Genomic DNA, 11,290 nt, shown 5'->3' with positions numbered 1-11,290 from the left:
GCTCTCATCCCCTCTGTATGTCTTGCCCTCATCTCCCTCCTTCCCACTCCACACTAGAGTGTTCTAAGCAAGCAAATGCTTATCAGGATCCTGGAGGCTGCTGATCTTTATGCGGCGTTTTCTGGCTTTCTGCCACAAAGCAGGATTTAGCCTAATACCCAAACATTGGAGATGTGCACTTGAGCGCTGCCCTTTCGGCACCGTTTAAGGACTTGAGCATGAGGGGAGTGCCGTAGGACACATTGATGCCCCCAGGACTCCTGTAGCCGCAGAAGTTTGAAGTGGCTAGCAAGGTCGGGGTTCTCACCCTGTAATCACTTGTCTCCAGTTTCTCTGTGACCTTGTCTCACCTAAGCTGGGTTCATCTTTTTTTTTTTTTTTTTTTTTTTTCTTGAGACGGAGTTTCGCTCTTGTTACCCAGCCTGGAGTGCAATGGCGCGATCTCGGCTCACCGCAACCTCCGCCTCCTGGGTTCAGGCAATTCTCCTGCCTCAGCCTCCCGAGTAGCTGGGATTAAAGGCACGCGCCACCATGTCCAGCTAATTTTTTGTATTTTTAGTAGAGACGGGGTTTCACCACGTTGACCAGGATGGTCTCGATCTCTTGACCTCGTGATCCACCCGCCTCGGCCTCCCAAAGTGCTGGGATTACAGGCTTGAGCCACCGCGCCCGGCCTGGTTCGTCTTTTATATTGAGGGTTTTATTCCCAAAGGAAGTTCCTATACTAAGAAGCAAATTGATAATATTTGCTTATTAATCCCTCTGCAGCAACAAATGATAAGAGGTAAATTTGGGACATATGAGAGGCTTGTTTGTTACCTCGTGGTCTGGAACATTTCTAGGAAAGAGGCCTTTTATTCTTTGGTTTCAGATCCCCATTTAAAAAACCCAGCCCAGCCACTTAAGCATCTAATTACTCAAGTCTTCTTATTCTCCTCTTTGTAAGGATGCTTTCTTTGGCCCTTTGGCCCCATTCCTTACAATTACAAATCACTGTAGTTTTAGGGAAGACTTTGTTGTGAGGCCCATGTAGAGCTACCACAGGCTCAAAACCAAGGTGCTCCCCTCTTGCATTGATTGAAATCAACCCTCATCCCTTCTTAACTCTGGGTGTGCTCTGCTGGGAGAAGGAAAGCTAAACAGATTAAGTGATCCCAGCCACTGCTGTCTAATCACACCTACATTGTCCTTTTAGTGTTAAAAGTTAAATGACAAGTTGTATTTAACCATAAAGTCTGTAAATTGGACAGAAACTGTTATCTTCTGAGAAGGTGAAAACTTCCATGGGAAAGAATGAAGGCACCATAACTCATTGCTTGATTTAAAAACAAAACATTGATAAGGTGCAAAGGAGAAAGAGTGGTATTACCATCTCCATGCCCATTGAGGCTGAGTGGAGAACAGCAGCCACGAATTTGTTTGAGACTCCTGCCAGCAAGGAGGAGATCCAGAGGCCAAGCAGCCACACTCCAGATGACTATGAGAGAAATTCATTAACTTCATTGGGTTATTTTTTAATAAGAGCAAAGATTTAAGGAGCCCTATGAATTCCTAACATTTGGAGTTGAGTCTTACAGGAAGGGTGTAGGAGGTTCCTAATGCAGCTGCCACAGGCAGGCAGTCCCGTGCCTCAAACCTGAACCATTTCCACGTCTGTAAAGGGCGCATTTGACCTCAGGACCATAGCTAGGCCATTCTGGAAGAGCGCCATCGGCTACCTAGACACATTTCTCAGCACCACAACACCTGGAAAATTATTAACGAGAGAGAGAGAGAGAGAGAGAGAGAGAGAGAGAGAGAGAGAGAGAGAGAGTGTGTGTGTGTGTGTGTGTGTGTGTGTGTGTGTGTGTGTTGAGCGCACGTGCTGCTGTCTTCTCCATTCTGGAGGCTGTCCTGTCAAAGGCCTTTCAGATAGGCACCCAAGGCACATGAACTTGTGTTCTCAGATCCAGGCTACTTAACCGTTGGTTTGCATAAATGGAGTGGACCCTATCATCCCTCCCTGCCTTCCTCCCTCACCACCTTCATCCCTCATCGGGTTAGCCAGAAAAATTATTATTATCGTACCACTCTAAGTTCATTTTACGAGTATTACTTTCTAAACCACACTCTCATTTGTTTTCTCTTTTTTTCCCCTTCTATCAACCCTAGGGGCAGGTAAAGGCAGATAAAGTCCATATTTTATAGATTAAAAACTAGGGAAGCTAGAAGGGAAATAAACTCGTTTATAGAGTTTATAGAGTTTCAGCTTCCTGTTGTTTTCATAGGCCCGGATGACCTTTTGTGAAGACTCAGATGCAGGTTCCTGGTTACAGTAATAGCACCGTGACAGGCATTTTGTACATCATCTCTTTTAATCTTCCAAATTATTTGATATGTGTTTGTTCTGAGTTGAGATCTAGAGCTGTTGTTATGCAGTGACATCAGAACTCAGACCCAAGTCTTCTTAAGTCTAAAGCCCATGTCTTTCGTTCTGCAACTGACCTGACCTGAGTAGAGATTCAGTTCTAGACCTTGAATGGAAACTGTATGAGTCTACATTCTCCCACTATTTTTGTATTCTCATAGGAGTTTTGGAAAGATTACTGTTCCTTTAATTTTTTGGTGTGAGGTCAGCAAGATTTAAATGGGGGCCCTTAATCATGAGCAATTTCCTAGTTACAAGATCTCAGTGCTCCCAGAAAGGGGTTAATGAAGAGCCACCAGACTATCTTTTTTTTTTTTGAGACGGAGTTTCGTTCTTGCTACCCAGGCTGGAGTGCAATGGCGCAATCTCGGCTCACCGCAACCTCCGCCTCCCGAGTTCAAGCAATTCTCCTGCCTCAGCCTCCCGAGTAGCTGGGACTACGGGCGCGCGCCACCATGCCCAGCTAATTTTTGTATTTTTAGTAGAGACGGGGTTTCACCTTGTTGACCAGGATGGTCTCGATCTCTTGACCTGGTGATCCACCCGCCTGGGCCTCCCAAAGTGCTGGGATTATAGGCGTGAGCCACCACGCCCGGCCAACTCTAGGATGGTTTTGTTTGTTTGTTTGTTTTTAACCAGTCATCTTTTACTTCGAGGTTAATTCCATTAGGATATGAAAGGCTTCAGCAATAATCGAGACTGTGTTCCTTATGGAGGGGCTCAAGCCAAGAAGGCCGTGGAGGGGAGTGCAGAGCTTGTCTTCTTCAGTGGTACTTGCGTTGCCGCTCATGCTTGGGCTCCTCGTAGGAAAAGGTGTAGTTGAAGACCACGTAGCATGCCAGCACCATGGTAATCCCCGCGATCCTGCCCTTCTTCACGTTGGTATCTTTGTTATAGTACTGGTAGTAACCTCTTCGAAACACTCGGACAATGCCACTAGGGCTGAAGTCCCGCATCAAGATCCAGCTTGGCAGCTCTCCTAGTTTGACCTCCAGAAGCTTCTTGTCCTTCAATGGTAGGACCGAGCCATCTTGGAGTACTGGTGTCCGCTGTCTCTAGGATGGTCTTGATGCCCATCATGGATGTTTGTTTTGTCTTCACGTGAAAGAGTTCGGTATTTATTGTATTTTTCCCAGTCTGGCCTTGTTTCTGTGTGTCCTCGGGTATTCCAGGGGTATGTGTGCCCCAAGCTCAATAATGGTGTGATTCTCACAGACTTGTAGAGGTACTGCCCTGGTGGTCCTGGACGAAATCCGGAAGAATTCTCCGGATTATCAGGCAGAGATTCTTGTTCTTTCCCCTTAGTTTCTCCAAACCAAACGGAGTCTCTCTCTGTGCTGCAAGGCCTGGAATTGGGGGTGAGGAGACAGAAGCAACCCTGTGGCTATCACCAACCGGTACTGTGCGGGTTCACACTCCAACCCAGCACAGCACTGGTCTCACTCAAGGTCCTGCTATATCCACTACCCGGTAGGTAGCACCTATGTTCCCTCAGGGCCCTAGAGGTGTACCAGTGTTAAACTCTAGAGCCAGCCAGGTTTATGTCCCTTGCTTCAGGGCAGTGAGCTCCCTCAAGCCCTGGGTGGGTGGGTGGGTGCTGGGATGCTGTTTTGGAGCCAAGGTTTGGAGTCAAGACGTTAGCAATGTAACTGACGTTTTATTCTACCGCAGTTAAGCTCCCATGCAAACCACGAGAAAAAAGTCCTCCCCACTCTTGGCTAACTGAAAGATGCCACCGATGAGGTTTCCTTTTTCTAGCCAAAGCACCTTTCTTATTCACAGGGACTAGGCAAGGTACCTGGTATTTTCCTGCCGGGCTGGAATGAAAAAGTCAAATAAAGATCAGGTATAATCCTAACCAACTGTTTCTTTGCAGGAACATGGGTGAAGCTGGAAGCAGTGGTTGTCAGCAAACTGACAGAGGACCAGAAGACCAAACTCCACATGTTCTCACTCCTAAGTGGAAATGAGAACACATGGTCACAGGGGAGGGGAACATCACACACTGGAGCCTGAAGGGGGTTGGGGGCCGAGGGGAGAGAGGACAACTGCGTCATACATAATGCCCGCCGGGCTTAAAATCTAGACGGCTGGTTGAGAGGTGCCGCCAACCACCGTGGCACATGTATACCTATGTATTCCAGAAGAAAGAAAGAAAGAAAAAAAGGAAAAAGGAAGAGAAAGAAGTTTAAAGTTGAGGGTGGGCAAAAGTAGCGGACCCCACAGCAGTGGGCTGCCAAGCTAGGATGTGAGAACCTTCCAGAAACAATTGTACAGGCTTCCTACCCAGAAACAGAAAACGAGTATAGCATTTCCAAAGCCCTGGTGCTGTACAGCAGAAGCGTTTCTCAGGAGCCGGCCACGAACCCACCAAGAAACCGGCGAACGCTTATGCAGAAACATCAGAAGGTCATTGGAATAACCAAACAAGCCCACGCCGCAAAATTCGTCTAACTTTGCAAACAGATTGTGTCCCCCGAAGGGGTGCACCGTTCCTGGAAGTACTGCAATACCAGGTCGATGCGTGGAGTGGACGGAGCAAGCTCCTATTCCATCTCCCTGCTCCAAAAATCCATTTAATATATTGTCCTCGGATAGAGGACGTATCAGATATTAAACTGATAAGAACAGATACTACACTTGATCTTAGCCAAAAGGCCGAGAAGCGATAACCACTACCGCCACGCAGGCCACGACTCACATTCGTCCACTCACCCTGAGCTCACGGTAAGAAATATCATCTTCAAGTAAAGAAGCCCTCTCTTCCCTACCTTCACACGGTACTCATTGTTACAATTTGCAACGTTGTATAAGTAATACGGTTACAAGTTTGGGGGGATATTTACTTTCTCTTTTTGCTCCCATAGCTCCCGGGCGAAACGGCCATTTTTAATTTGCATGCCCCGCCCCACAGGCGCCGAGCTCCTTTCTCCCTGCCAGCTCGCCTGCCACGGAACCGGAAAGCGTTTATTAATCCCCGGGATCGCGGGAAAACTCCTTCCGCTTCTAGGCACCTCAATAGGAAAAGCCCAAAACGAAAAAGACGTTCTAGGAGGCTTTTCTTTCTAGCATCTCTCTCTTTCTCTCTTCTTCCTCCCCTCCCCTCCCCTCCCCTCCCCCTCCCTCTCCCTCTTCTTCTTCTTCTCTTCTTCTCTCTCTCCTCCTCCCCCTTCCTCCTCTTTCAGTCCTGACCTAGCTGGCTTTCAACATTTCTTTACACATTTTTTTTTCACACATCCGTTGAAAGAATTGTTGGGGAGCACCGGTATTTCTACCCCCCCCACCCCCCCGCCGAAGTCACCTTGCTGGGCTTGCTTCGTTATTTGTTATAGACATGTGATGACATCTTTTGTGTCGCTGAGCACAAGGAGACAGGTACTTAGTCTCCGCCCCTCTCGCCATTTCTCCACCGTCTGCCCCGGCGAGTTTTCGAGGAGGCGAGGGCGCAGCCCCGGGGAGGAAGCTCTCCCTCCCCCAGGTTCGAGGCCTGGGCGGAGCCTTCGGAAACCGGCCCCTCCGCTTCGTGTGTGGCGCTGCGAAGCCGCTTCTGCCCGGCAAGGAGGCGAGGCGCCTGGAACGCAGAGGGAACCGCCGGATCCGAAGCCCCGGTGTGCGCCCGGAGGACCGAGTGGCTGGGGTGGCGCGGGGCGGGGGGGGAGGGGGTCCGGGAGGTGACCCCGGAGGGCGTCGGATCTGGCGGGGCCTCGTGGGCTCCCCTCCCTCAGAAGGGGCGCGCTGAGGGGGGGCGGTGGCGCCGTGAGCGCGACCACCACCTCCCTGGGAACGGCTACTGGGGCCTGGGCAGAGAAACGGGAAGGCAGCGAGGGCCTGGGCCCGGGTGGGGCAGCGCGGGGGCCGAGAGGTGGCCAGATGCTGGCTGTACTCTGAAAGCAGAGCTGACGGCCTTTGCGGACAGCTGGGATGGGCGCGGGAGAAAGGAGTGGAGGGTGGCTCCAAGGGTGTAAGCCAGAGTGACTGCCGCATTCAGAGTTGGGCGAGGACTAGGTTTGTGGGCTCGGGGTTGGGGGGCTGGGAGGTTGCGGGTAGGGAGTGGGGAAGGGCGCGGGATGTCCTGATCGGTTTTGGAGAGGAAGAGCTAGAGAGGCGGCAAGCCAGACGGCCAAGCAGAGGTGTCAGCCAGGCCGCTGGATGTGCCATTCTGGACTCCAGGCTGGGACTCTTTGGAGACCGTGAGTCTGGAGGAGTGCCTCCGAACCAGAAAGAATGTGCAGCCGGAAGGCAGCAGAGGGGCGAAGAATGAGCCCTGGGGCTCTCCAAATCAAGGAGGAACAGGCAGAAGGAAAACCAGGAGGGCTGGGTGTTCCAGAAACCAAGCCCAGAAGGTATGTCTGGATCCAGGGAACGCTCAACTATGTGGAAAGCTGTCGATGGGTCAAGGAAGTTGGGGCTTGACAAGTGGCCATTGGATTTAGGAACCTGGACAAAAGCAGCGTCGTGGAGTGCCGCGAAAAAGAACGGGAGATTTTGTGGAGTGGGTTCAAAAGAGAACAAGACCCCCAACGAGGATCTTTCTACAGCATACTGTTGCATTGAACTTAGCGCAGAAAGTCAACACCAGAACAAAAGTATGCCAAATTGCAGGGTTTATTGCCGGCGACCACGGAGGACTCGCGTCTCTCCAACCCGTGGCCCCGAAAGAAGAGAGACAAGACCTTTTTATACCCGCAAAACCACCTTGGGAGTGGGGGTGGAGATGGGAATGAAAGCTGTCAATCACCTCCCAGGCTAAGACGAGGGTGAGGGGCTTCAGAAATTCCGAGGGCCAGTGGGTTGAAATCACCTTCTGGGCGGAGAGGAGGGTGAGGGGGTTCCAGACATTTCGAGAGCCAGGGGACTATTTGACATTCTGATTGTTATTTAAGGGTTCACAGATGCTAAGATTAGCATTCATTTACACATCGTCTGGGTAGGGGTGGGATCCATAGATTTTCAGTGGCTTGGCGCCAGGATGGAATGATCTGGGGGTGCTTACTCTGGGAAACAAAGGCCAGCAATTCTGGCAGTTAAGAGAAGGTATGCTGCTTTACCTCTCTTTGCATCCTGCAAATGATCCAGCAATTTACAGAAACCAAGGTTAGCAGTCCTTGAGGAGAATGGAAACATTTTTGTCTTTTATAAGATGGCAGTATACAGGTTCCAACTTAAGTTAGCTATATCACAATACCATCTGCCATGAACGCGGATGGCGGCCGGGAGGGTGGTTCACACCTGTAATCCCAGCACTCAGCACTTTGGGAGGCCGAGGCAGGTAGATTAGGCCTGAGTCCAGGAGAGCAGTCTGGCACACATGGTGGAACCTCGTCTCTACTAAAAATACAAAAATAATTAGCTGGTTATGATGGCTCCTGCTTGTAATCCCAGCTACTCAGGAGGCTGAGGCAGAATTGCTTGAACCTGGGAGATAGAGGTTGCAGTGAGCCAAGATCACTGCATTCCAGCCTGTGTTACAGAGGGAGACTCCGTCTCAAAAAGAAAAAAGGAACCCCAGACTTCTGAAGTTATTCAAAGATTAAAATAATTGAGGCCAGGTGCGGTAGCTCAAGCCTGTAATTTGCCCCCCTCAAAAAAGGTTCTAGTAGTTTATTTGCTTGGTTAGCCGAAATAGGGGTCAAACGATGGCCCACTGTGAGCAAGCTGGAAATGCCTGATCTCCCGTGGTTTAATGTAGAGGAAGAGATCCAAAGGCTTAGGGAGATTGGGATGGTGGAGTTGATTAGTTACTTTAGACCTACTCATCCCAGCTGGGAGGGTCCAGAAGATACACCGTTGATCAATGCCTTGTGAAATAGATTTGTGAGGGCAGCACCTACATTTTTTTTTTTTTTTTTTTTTTTTTTTTTAATAGAGATGGGGTTTCACCATCTTGGCCAGGCTGGTCTTGAACTCCCGACCTCGTGATCCACCCATCTTGGCGTCCCAAAGTGCCGGGATTACAGGCATGAGCCACCGAGCCCGGCCTTAGCACCTGCATTTTTTAAGAGCCCTGTAATTGCTCTTCTCTGTATGTCAAATCTAACGGTGGGAGCTGCAGTCACTCAACCACAACACTTAAATACAATGGGAATAATTGAATCCAGAGGTGGTAGGGGCCAAGTGGCAGCACTCAACCGTCAAAGGCAAGGTGGATGTAGTTACAGTAAAGGGCAGAAAAAGCAAAGTGGCAATCAGAATAGTCGATTGGTATAGAGCTCTGGCATTGGCTAATCATGGTGTTCCTAGTAGTGAAATTGATGGGAAGCCCACTGCCTTCCTACTTAATTTATACAAACAGAAAACTTCTACATCAAATGGACAAGGACTAATTTGAATTATAAAAACAAAGAATCATGGCCTCTCAATCAATTTCCAGACTTGAGAGCCAGTTTACAGACCCAGAAATCCTCGAATGAAAGGGGGGCCAGATCCCCTTGAGGAAGGACTCTACTACATTACCGACCATCGATTGATTGATTGAGGTGGAGTTTCACTCTGTCACGAGGCTGGAGTGCAGTAACACGATCTTGGCTCACTGCAGCCTCCTCCTCCTCCTCCTCCTCCTGGGTTCAAGTGATTCTCCTGCCTTAGCCTCCCAAGTAACTGGGACTACAGGTGTGTACCACCATGCCCAGCTAATTTTTGTATTTTTATTAGAGATGGGGTTTCACCATGTTGACCAGGATGGTCTCGATCTCTTGACCTCGTGATCCACCCACCTTGGCCTCTCAAAGTGCTGAGATTATAGGCGTGAGCCACCTCGCCCCACCTACCTCAGTAAAATTCCTAGGGGTCCACTGGTGTGGGGCCTTGGGAGATACTCCTTCTAAGGTAAAGAATAAGTTGCTTAATTTGGCCCCTCCTACAACCAAGAAAGAGGCACAACACCTAGTGGGCCTGTTTGGATTTTGGAGGCAACTGATTCCTCATTTGGGTGTGTTACTCCAGCTTATTCACTGAGTGACCTGAAAGGCTGCCAGTTTCAAGTGGGGTTCAGAACAGGAGAAGGCTCTGCAACAGGTCCAGGCTGCTGCGCAAGCTGCTGTGCCACTGGGCCATGCGACCCGGCAGATCCAATGTGCTTGAGGTGTCAGCGGCAGAGAGGGATGCTGTGTGGAGCCTTTGGCAACCCCCATAGGTGAATCACAGCAGAGGCCTCCAGGATTTTGGAGGAAGGCCCTGCCATCTTCTGCAGATAACTACTCTACTTTTGAGAAATAGCTTTTGGCCTGTTACTGGGCTTTGGTAAAAACTGCACATTTAACTATGGGTCATGAAATCACCATGTGACCTTAACTGCCAGTCATGAACTGGGTGCTTTCTGACCCATCTAGCCGTAAAGTGGAGCATGCACAGCAGCATTCCATCATCAAATGGAAGTGGTACATACATGATCAGGCTCAAGCTGGTCCTGAAGGCACAAGTAAGTTACGTGAGGAAGTGGCTCAAATGCTCCTGGTCTTTACTCTTGCTACCCTGCCTTCTCTACCCCAACCTGCACCGATGGCCTCCTGAGGAGTTCCCTATGATCAGTTGACAGAGGAAGAGGAGACGAGGGCCTGCTTCACAGATGGTTCTGCATGATATACAGGGACCACCCAAAAGTGGACAGCTGTGGCACCACAGCCCCTTTCTAGGACATCCCTGAAGGACAGTGGTAAAGGGAAATTGTTTTTTTATTTTATTAAGAGATGGGGTTTCTCCATGTTGGCCAGGCTGGTCTCGAACTCCTAACCTCAGGTGATCCACCCACCTCGGCCTCCCAAAGTGCTGGGATTACAGGCGTGAGCCACCGCACCTGGCCCAAGGGAAATCTTCTTAGTGGGCAGAACTTTGAGCAGTGGACCTGACTGTGCACTTTGCAGGGAAGGAGAAATGGCTAGATGTGCAATTACATATTGATTCACGGGCTGTAGCCAATGGTTGACTGGGTGGTCAGGGACTTGGAAGAAGCATGATTGGAAAATTGGTGACAAAGAAATTTGGGAAAGAGATTTGTGGATGGACCTCTCTGAGTGGTCAAAAACTGTGAAGATATTTGTATCCCAGGTGAGTGCTCACCACTGGGTAACCTCAGCAGAGGAGGAGTTTAATAATCAAGTTGATAGCGTGACCCATTCCGTGGACATCGCTCAGTTTCTTTCTCCAGCCACCTCTGTCATTGTCCAATGGGCTCAGGAACAAAGTGGCCATGGTGGCAGGGATGGAGGTTACACATGGGCTCAGCAACATGGACTTCCATTCACCAAGGCTGACCTGGCTGTGGCCACTGCTGAGTGCCCAATTTGCCAGCAGCAGAGACCAACACTGAGCCCTCAATATGACACCATTCCTTGGGGTGATCAGCCAGCTACCTGGTGGCAGATTGATTATATTTGACCTCTTCCATCATAGAAAGGGCAGAGGTTTGTCCTCACTGGAATGGACACTTACTCCAGATACGGGTTTGCCTATCCTGCACCCAATGCTTCTGCCAAGACTCCCATCTGTGGGCTCACGGAATGCCTTATCCACCATTGTGGTATTCCACACAGCATTGCCTCTGACCGGGGCACCCACTTTATGGCTAAAGAAGTGCGACAGAGGGCTCATGCTCATGGAATTCACTGGTCTTAACATATTCCTCATCATCCTGAAGCAGATAGATTGATAAAATGGTGGAATGGCCTTTTGAAGTCAAAATCACAATACCAACTAGGTGACAATACTTTGCAGGGCTGGAGCAAAGTTCTCCAGCAGGCTGTGTATGCTCTGAATCAGCAGCCAACATATGGTACTGTTTCTCCCATAGCCAGGATTCACGAGTCCAGGAGTAAAGGGTGGAAGTGGGAGTGGGAGTGGGCACCACTCACCATCACCCCTAGTGATCTACTAGCAAAATTTTTGCTT

General features: G+C 49.7%; 1 protein-coding gene, 1 non-coding gene and 1 pseudogene across 3 annotated transcripts in view; all 3 read right to left on the bottom strand.

Moving 5' to 3' along the window:
• LOC144582688 (cbp/p300-interacting transactivator 2-like) overlaps positions 1–5,323 on the bottom strand; it is a 42,793-nt pseudogene extending 37,470 nt beyond the window's left edge. The window contains exon 1 of the transcript XR_013535937.1: positions 5,254–5,323. The product of XR_013535937.1 is annotated as a cbp/p300-interacting transactivator 2-like (transcript). The remainder of the gene's footprint in view (positions 1–5,253) is intronic.
• Positions 3,318–11,290, bottom strand: part of LOC118153855 (activating molecule in BECN1-regulated autophagy protein 1-like) — a 53,621-nt gene continuing 45,648 nt past the window's right edge. Inside the window, 1 exon segment of the mRNA XM_078375433.1 lies at positions 3,318–3,753. Within this exon segment, the coding sequence (XP_078231559.1) occupies positions 3,417–3,753 (337 nt within the window). The 3' untranslated portion in view covers positions 3,318–3,416.
• LOC118154096 (U2 spliceosomal RNA) lies at positions 4,887–5,077 on the bottom strand. The gene has a single exon (XR_004744021.3). It is a non-coding gene; the product is annotated as a U2 spliceosomal RNA (small nuclear RNA).

The sequence above is a fragment of the Callithrix jacchus genome, chromosome 5, assembly GCF_049354715.1.
Source record: "Callithrix jacchus isolate 240 chromosome 5, calJac240_pri, whole genome shotgun sequence".
Taxonomy (NCBI): domain Eukaryota; kingdom Metazoa; phylum Chordata; class Mammalia; order Primates; family Cebidae; genus Callithrix; species Callithrix jacchus.
This window is presented reverse-complemented; position numbering and strand designations above follow the sequence as displayed.